This window comes from Neoarius graeffei, chromosome 12 (assembly GCF_027579695.1).
Source record: "Neoarius graeffei isolate fNeoGra1 chromosome 12, fNeoGra1.pri, whole genome shotgun sequence".
Taxonomy (NCBI): domain Eukaryota; kingdom Metazoa; phylum Chordata; class Actinopteri; order Siluriformes; family Ariidae; genus Neoarius; species Neoarius graeffei.
The window spans coordinates 2669059-2678553 of NC_083580.1; the positions used below are offsets into that span (position 1 = coordinate 2669059).

The window sequence follows — 9495 nt, forward strand, 5'->3', positions numbered from 1 at the left end:
TGACACTCGCTCATGGGTGATGTCTCAGTGCTAGTTTAAAAATATATATATATTTCTGTGATAGATTATTCAGCAGGTTGTTCGACGCCTCAAATGTTGAATATAGTAAATAATTTTTCTTCACAATTGTGTTGTTTTTTTTTCCAGACTCTGGGACGTCTGCTCTGAGATTTTGTTGAAGTATGAAAGCTATTTTAAATCCCCGAAGAAAGCAATCCAGAGAACTGATCCCTGGTCCTTTTAAAACCTGGAACATGGTGGTCTAGGGCTCGCTTACACCGAACCCTGGTGCAGTCCGCATTGTATGTGGAAGCTAAACTATCCCGGTACTGCCGGCTAAGTAACATGATTGATCCATCTTGTCATGTTGCTTCCTGTTTCAGGTTTGGTGATGGTGTGGAAAGGGTTGTTACAATCCGCAGAGAAGACAGAATGCCATATTGATATATACAACCAGGCTTTCACAGAACTATAGTGAAAAATGCATGTCTCCTGCCAGCTTGCATGGTTAAGTGTCATCCAGAATAACTCCATGTTTGCAGCATGACATGCTGTGCATCCAAAAAGCGCTGTTCTGTTCTTCACTGCGCGAGTGTTGGGAGGAAATTAAAACCATTTAACCACATGCACAGACGTGAAGGATGAAATTCAAGCCACGGCTCAGAAGGAATTCACAAAGCAGTGGTTATAAGCCTCGCCCACAAACAAGCCCAGAATCAGTCCTGAGTGCAGATTCAGGTATTCAGGCCAAACATGAAAAGCCTTGAATTGCTCAAAGTCACTCAGATCCTTACCTTTACCCATTTTTCCTGCTTCCAACACATTGACTTCGAGAACTGACTGTTCTCTTACTGCCTAATAAATCCCACCCCGTGACCGCTTGACAGGTGCCAGCCATTATAATGAGATAATCATTTCACCTGTCGATGTTTTTAATTTTATGGCTGATCGGTGTATAATCTACCTCCATCCATCCATCCATCCATTATCTCTAGCGGCTTTATCCTGTCCTACAGGGTCGCAGGCGAGCTGGAGCCTATCCCAGCTGACTACGGGTGAAAGGCGGGGTACACCCTGGACAAGTCGCCAGGTCATCACAGGGCTGACACATAGACACAGACAACCATTCACACTCACATTCACACCTACGCTCAATTTAGAGTCACCAGTTAACCTAACCTGCATGTCTTTGGACTGTGGGGGAAACCGGAGCACCCGGAGGAAACCCACGCGGACACGGGGAGAACATGCAAACTCCACACAGAAAGGCCCTCGCCGGCCACGGGGCTCGAACCCAGGACCTTCTTGCTGTGAGGCGACAGCGCTAACCACTACACCACCGTGCCGCCTGTATACTCTACCTGTAAGTAGGAAATTACGCTAATAATTGCTCGTTACGGAGTCCAACGTGAGTTACGATGGGTTTTGATGGATGTCATGTTGATGCAGGCTGCCATGCTCTGCTTGTGACCGGTTAATCATTTGATCCCCTGTGTGTCTCAAGACATTACAGCACAGAAACCATAAGAACCTTCTTTAACCCCCCTCAAACATGCTGTTCAGTCATGCATGAGCTGCGTTTCAGCTAAAGGCTAATTACGAATTAATTCTACTGCATCATGCGTGTATGTATCAATTGAAGAGTTTGGTTCCAAAACGCTATATATCCAATCCCATTGTTTCGAGAAAAATCACTTTTTGTGATTACGGGAAGTGATAAAAGGAAAACCACTGTATCCTGTTTTAAAATTTACTGACTAACTCTTTAATGATAATAAACTTAAAAAATGAAATCCAAAACTAATTAACAACTTTTAACTGAACCAAGCAATTTTTTTTTTGTCAAGTCGCTACATATCCACGCCACGGCAGTTTTCCCTAAAATGCTACATATCCCTTTCTATTTAAAGTGCATTTAACCGTGTTCTTTCATGACAGATTATTTTATTTTACAGATTTTTTTTAGATTATTTTATCAAAATTATTCATAATAATTCAGCACGAAATTGTCCAATAAATGCGAGAAGTGACGAAGCAATTTCCTACTTCATGGGCGCAGCCATCTTAGAAGACTTCACGCCAATGGCAGCCTCTGATTGGCCAAATGGATATGTCTAGTACTGAGAAAAATCGGTGATGGCGCTTTTTGCATTTTGGAACGAAAGGCCATAATGCAGTGTGTAAATCAATGGCAGATATCGCGTTTTGGCAAAAACTGAATATGGTACAAGTAAGATATGATAATTGCTGATGGTTTGGTGGCGGGAGTTTCAATTTTTCAAATTTGCCGTTTATCGCGTTTTAGAACCAAACTCTTCAATTTAACCTCATTTTAGTTTTAGTAGTGTGATAAAACGTGTTCTACGAGATGATGAAGATCCTCTAACGATAGACCTGTGATTAAAGGAAATTACTGCGTACAATCCAAAAATCAGCTTGCAAATAAATACCGACACTCTTCAAAGTGAGTTTGCAGTAAAAAGGAGAGTTTTTCTGTCCATTAACATGCACAGGTGTCTCGTTAGGCGTCTCAGTTTGGTGTTATCTTATTCTATTGGTGGATTTTAGATGAATGTTGTTTTGTAGCACTCGTACAACTCTGAAATTTTAATCAGAAATTATGCGTCTTTGGTCGTAGTGAAACTAAAAGGGTCTAAGACCTCTGATCTCAACTCACAATCACTACTAAGGCTACTAAGGATGTTTATTTTTATTCTTTTTTCCTCTAGAACCATTAGACTTTGGAATCGTCTGCTGAGAAATACAGCTGAAAGTAGTTCTTTAGAGATATTTCAAGTTAAGGCTCTTGAATACTGAATTGATTAATTTGTTATGATAGTTCTGGGGCTGTTTTTAATTTTTAGTGGTGTTTATTTATAGCATGCATTTTTACAATTTGTACATAGTGGTTCTGATAGTGGATTTTACTTGATTTTATATAGTAGTTTTTGTTTAATAGTTGGTGGGATGCTGAACGACTTTTACTGACTTAATAAAGATGTAGATTAGATTAGATTAGATTAGATTCAACTTTATTGCCATTGCACATGTCACAGGTACAAGGCAACGAAATGCAGATGTAGAACCAAAGAGCAAAACTGGGACTGAAATTATAGAGCATGAAGCTGTCTTTAGTTGCATGTGAGCGTTCCCGCTATGTCCAAAATAACATTTAGATCATATAAAATGCATTAAATAAATGTCAGAAAATTTCACATCCTTGTATCTCAAAAAAAAAATAATAATAATTTCAGATTTTCATTACGGGTGGCACGGTGGTGTAGTGGTTCGCACTGTCGCCTCACAACAAGAAGGTCCTGGGTTCGAGCCCAGCGGCCGGTGAGGGCCTTTCTGTGCGGAGTTTGCATGTTCTCCCCGTGTCCATGTGGGTTTCCTCCGGGTGCTCCGGTTTCCCCCACAGTCCAAAGACATGCACAGGATAAAGCCAGTATCTCACTGGGCTGCGACAGCTTGCGACAAATTGTGAACATCATTCGCGAGAGAGTTACAAAAGTGTCTTGAAACATTCACGGGGCTTCTCAATTTCCTCGCATGAGTCGCAAAGTGTCGCTCCTTTGTCGCTGAAGTTTTGAACATGTTCAAAAAATTCGTGTGACAAAATTTCTCTCAAAATAGCCGCAAATGCGTCGCTGGTGTCGCAAAGCCGTCACGAACCCTTCTCAAGTCAGTTCCGTGAGACAGGAAGTGCGAGCCAGTATCTCACTGGGCTGCGACAGCCTGTGACTAGTTGGAATCACAGCAATTGCGATAAAATCTCATCTCATCTCATTATCTGTAGCCGCTTTATCCTGTTCTACAGGGTCGCGGGCGAGCTGGAGCCTATCCCAGCTGACTACGGGCGAAAGGCGGGGTTCACCCTGGACAAGTCGCCAGGTCATCACAGGGCTGACACATAGACACAGACAACCATTCACACTCACATTCACACCTACGCTCAATTTAGAGTCACCAGTTAACCTAACCTGCATGTCTTTGGACTGTGGGGGAAACCGGAGCACCCGGAGGAAACCCACACGGACACGGGGAGAACATGCAAACTCCGCACAGAAAGGCCCTCGCCAGCCACGGGGCTCGAACCCAGGACCTTCTTACTGTGAGGCGACAGCGCTAACCACTACACCACCTGTGATAAAATATGCGAATATCAATTCAGCGTGATTCCAAGTGAAAATTGTCGCTAATTCACATATTTTATCACAATTGTTGTGTCTCCAACTAGTTGCAGGCTGTCGCAGCCCAGTGAGATACTGGCTTAAGCGGCTACAGAGAATGGATAGATAGATGGATTTTCATCGCGCTTTAGTTACATCTGTGAACATCATACAGCACAAACCCAGATTGCGAGACTGGGATGGGTTTCGTTTTGTATTTTTGACAACAAATATCTCCACAATGTTGCAAAAATAAATAAAAGGTACAGTCAAAGAACATATTTGTTTCTTTAATGTATGGACCATCAGAGTGGTACCATCAATTCTACACCCGAAATGAGTTTTGAATGCAGTTCTCTTGTAGTTCCTCTAACTAAAAGTGTAACATAGAATGTATTAATGAATAAAAAATAAACATAAAAAACCATGAACGTTTGTTTAGACACGCGTGGGGATGATGAGATGCTCAGACAGATGTGATGTATCTGACAGTGTGCGTAAAGGCTCCTGCGCTTTTGCGCACCTGGTGTGTGGCCCTCACCTGTAGCACGTGGTCACCTCCCCTGTGGACTTCACACACGGATACTTGGTGGTAGCGATGTTGTTCTCTGAACACACTTCTCTGCCATGAATAAAAAATAACACAGGCTAGAGAAAAGCCCAAGCTTGATTCGCACGCTGGTTTTGCGCAATTTCCAAACAAGTCTCGATGGCTCTTTAAAGGTCACTTTACCTGCTTGCATCTTCTTGTTCTTGGCGAAAAGTCCACTGAGATCCGTGTGAGACGAAGGCAGACACCATCAGGAGCGTGACAGCACCGAATCTGCTCGGGGGCATCATTGCGTTCAGCCCTGACGCTGCTTTAATTCGCGGTAATAACGGGAGCAGCTCCGCTCGCGACCTCCCGCAAAGCGCCTCTCTGCTGATGCGCGACTCGGCTCACGAATGACTCCTTTAAACGACTCCTCTGTGTGAACCGAACAGCCGAATCGATTCGTGAGCAGCGGATCTGAACAAAACTAAAACACACAAAATCCTCTATAAACGCCAAAACCTGCGATGATTTATGTCTTGTTTGACCTGTAAGGGCTTAAAAACAAATCAAAACGAAGCCTTATTTTGTTTTATTATTATTATTATTATTATTAACTCATGTTTGCTGGTTATTTTGCTAAAAGTGATTCATTAGCATTCATTAGCGATTCATTAGCATCAATCGCTAATACAGAATTATTTATCCCTTGTCTTGGATTAAAATGTTTTGGCCATTATTAAGAAATAATATTAAACAATAACTTGTTTCTGTCATGCTTGACAGAAATCCTTGCTTTATGAGAGATTTCTGTGTAAATCAAACGTGTGAACACAAATAAATCTGTAAAAGCAGACTGTTCCTCAGTATTTCAGGATGTTATGCTATCTGAAATAGCACAGCCCAGGCTGCTTAGCCGTTACCAAATGGATTTTATTTCATTTTTCTGAGGTGTTTTAGTCACTGGAAATGCTTCCAGGATCAATAAAATACTTCCAACATCAAAAATGTCTTTCTCTATAATAGGCTATAATAAGGCTTCTATAGGCGAATTCACACATACAACAGTCAGGATGCTAACCATCAGGATGCTAACCATGCTAATCTTTCTCTCTGAGCGAACAGAGGAACCAAAGTCATGCTAATCGGCTAAAACAAGCACTATCCAACAACAACACGTGTAAAGGCTAATAATTACAGCACTTAAAAAACACACACATGGCAGATATGTAGCTGAAAAATACACTTATTTAAATGATGAGCACTTTTGAAACATTAAATCTGCTTTTTTTTAATGGGCGGCACGGTGGTGTAGTGGTTAGCGCTGTCGCCTCACAGCAAGAAGGTTCCGGGTTCGAACCCAGCGGCCGGCGAGGGCCTTTCTGTGTGGTGTGGAGTTTGCATGTTCTCCCCGTGTCTGTGTGGGTTTCCTCCGGGTGCTCCGGTTTCCCCCAAAGACATGCAGGTTAGGTTAACATGGGGTGACCTTGGGCTGAGGTGCCCTTGAGCGAGGCACCGAACCCCTGACTGCTCCCCGGGCGCTCTGGTGTGGCTGCCCACTGCTCTGAGTGTGTGCATGTGTTCACTGCTTCAGATGGGTTAAATGCAGAGGATGAATTTCACTGTGCTTGAAGTGTGCATGTGACGAATAAAGGTTTCTTCTTCTTCTTTTTTGGTTAATGACACTCTTGTTACAACTTTTTTTTTTTACATGGTTTTAAAAAGGGTCAGGCGATCGGGTCGCAGGTGAACAGCGCTAACTATGAGCGCAACTCAGATAGCAAACGATCACTGACATTTTTCTGTCAGTGTTAATTTCATTGAAATGTCAGTTATATTGAAACAACATTGAAATCGTAACTAAAGATCAACCGGACTTCAATGGTATTGTAATTGATGTTAAACCACAGCAAATTACTATTAATACAGCAAAATGTTGTGGAAAATTATGTCCTGCTTTATGTACAGCGAGGATAAATGTTGTGAAGTATATCTATAGCCTGAGATTAGCTATTAAACATTAGGTTTTATCTAATATATAAATAACAATGGACAACTTTACTTCAGTGAAAAAAAGGTTTGTTTAGTTTAATTTCATTCTTTGCGAATTCAGTCCTGTACTGTATGGTGCTCAGCCCCACCCACTTGGTCCAGCCACACCCACTCAGTCTGGAGTTTAGCGAAGCCATTTCCAAACTACCTGCATGAGTAAAGGCAAATTCCGAGACTGTCCTTGTCCCCATTTGCTGACTCAGGGAATCTAAAGCACAAAACATAAAAGAAAACTAGAAGGACACTCAGTAGAGTAGAGTCCATACCGCCACCAAACCACATATTATCAACATCACTTGAACCTAGGCTAATACTAAAGCTGTCCACCAAACTTTATCCAAATCCGTTCACTACTTTTTGAGTTATGTTGGGAAAGGCAAAAAAAAAAAAAATCCTGGATCCGCATAGATATCTGGATCCTGTGTCCACATAAATATGACAATTTGCATCAAAATCTACAAAATTGTTCCTTGGCCCATGGCTCACCTTTCCTCCAAATTTCATCCAAATCCATTCACTACTTTTTGAGATATGTTGGGAAAGGCAAAAAAAAAAAATACTGCATCCGCATAGATATCTGGATCCTGTGTCCACATAAATATGACAATTTCCATCAAAATCTACAAAATTGTTCCTTGGCCCATGGCTCATCTTTCCTCCAAATTTCATCCAAATCCATTCACTACTTTTTGAGATACGTTGGGAACAAACAAACAGAGGCGAAAAACTTAACCTCCTCCAACAAATTTGGCAGAGGTAAAAATAAGCCTACATGTTAGTATCATGAACATGAACATGATTGTGGCTATTGGAGGAAAAGACGTGTTAGGTAAGAAGCTGAGGCAACTTACACAACGCCGCACCGAGCAAATACTGTACAAAGTGTGTATTTACCAAAATTATAGTACCTGACCCCTGACTGCTCCCCGGGCGCTTTGGTGTGGCTGCCCACTGCTCTGAGTGTGTGTGTGTGTGTTCACTGCTTCAGATGGGTTAAATGCAGAGGATGAATTTCACTGTGCTTGAAGTGTGCATGTGACGAATAAAGGTTTCTTTCTTTCTTCTTTCTTATAGCCAACAATAATGTTGATAATACGGGCGAGTGTTTGATAACACTTTATACTGACTTTATAGCACAATATCCAAGCTCCATCAGTAATAGGATTATTTTGCTAACATAAAAGCAAAATGCTAATTTTATCATCAGAGCGTGTTTCAAGAAAATAATGTGTATTTTATTATTGCAAAAGGCACAGGACTGCATAATGTGCAGCACAGTCAACTTGTCCTGCACTCTTTCAGTTGTAATTGCCTGTACATGGATATTAGTTCTTGAAACATTTTTGTTTTCTTAGCTAGCCTGTGCTAAACAAATCTAGTGCTTGTCTGGCAACTGTGTACGCAGCCATCTGACCTTCTAGCAGAAGTGACGTAGCCAGGAATGAAATCTGAACACAAGTGGTGAGCTGGACACTTTGGAGACGCATGATGGACACAGGTGTAAACATGTCCACTTGTGATCAGAGATACATCCCAAGACACATTTTAAAACCAAGTGTAAACAAGGCCTTGGAGTTTCTAAACAAACACAGAGTTTATTTCTCAGTGGTTTAGTGTTTAACAGCTTTCACTGGGAATGAAAATTCTGGCCAGGTTTACGTTCTTACACGTTAACATTGTTATGGTTTTCCAAGTACGCAAATAGCCTTGTGTCATGCTTAACACTAAAACACACACTTGAAACACACTTAGCAATGGCAGCCATGATTCTACAAGTAATCAAAACACTCTGGTTTGCTTTGAAATGGAGCAGAAGCACCTGATCCAACTTCTCCGTCATTTAAACCCTGAGCCTAATCGAGTATACAAGTGAAACTCAGCTGTGTTTTTCTGCATTTTTGGGGTGAAAAGCAGTGAGATTGGACCTTCTTGAATTAATGCATCAGCAGAATCTCAACTTGGATTTGATTAATTTAAATCTGTTTTGTTTTAAAGAATCAAGTCAGTGAGGTGAGTCATCTCAGACTGAGAGGAATTTGAGGGTTGTTTGCCTGGTGACCTGAGGGATTCTTCAAGAGCTTTATTTTTCTAAAAGTAGAATAAATTTGCGAGACTAGACTTTGCAGTCCTGACAAATCATACTGCAGAAAGGACAAATCATAACCATACACATCTATATTTCTCTTTATAGAAAGTAAACAGGTGAGTGCATGTAGACATCCTCTTCTTCTTCTTCTTGATGAAAACAGATCCAACAGGCTTATATTCCTCTACTGACACACACTTTGATTTTTATTACGTTATAAAAATCTTATAGTTCACATAGTTTATATATGAGTTTTCTATAACTGTTATTTTGTAATTAGTTTGCAAATGAGCTATACATCGAGTTCAGTTCCATTTTTTATCTCACTCTTTCCTTTCTCAAAATAAATAAGAGAAGCAATAAACCACCAGGATAACGTTCCCTCAGGACACTTGTCCCTGACCCCAGACCTTGACCTCTGACTGTCATTTAAGTAGTTAAGCTTTTCCATTTGAACTCTGACCTTAAAGGACAGAGGTGCAATCAAACTGACAGGTTTACTTAGCATCCAATCTGTTCACCTCTGATTTATTTTCTCTTTATGTGTTTTTGGGAGCACATCACATTCCGCTACGGATTGATGGAGATCCCTGAGCCATTTACAATCCCATCATCTCCACTTTAATGCCATCAGGTGGCCAGAAAAGAAACGG

General features: G+C 41.2%; 1 protein-coding gene across 1 annotated transcript in view; it reads right to left on the minus strand.

Moving 5' to 3' along the window:
• Positions 1 to 5094, minus strand: part of ccbe1 (collagen and calcium binding EGF domains 1) — a 171345-nt gene extending 166251 nt beyond the window's left edge. The window contains exons 1-2 of the mRNA XM_060935342.1: positions 4906 to 5094; positions 4714 to 4794 (exon numbers count right to left, since the gene is read on the minus strand). Coding sequence (XP_060791325.1) covers positions 4714 to 4794; positions 4906 to 5012 — 188 coding nt within the window. The 5' untranslated portion in view covers positions 5013 to 5094. The remainder of the gene's footprint in view (positions 1 to 4713; positions 4795 to 4905) is intronic.
• Between the last annotated feature and the right edge of the window lie 4401 nt (positions 5095 to 9495).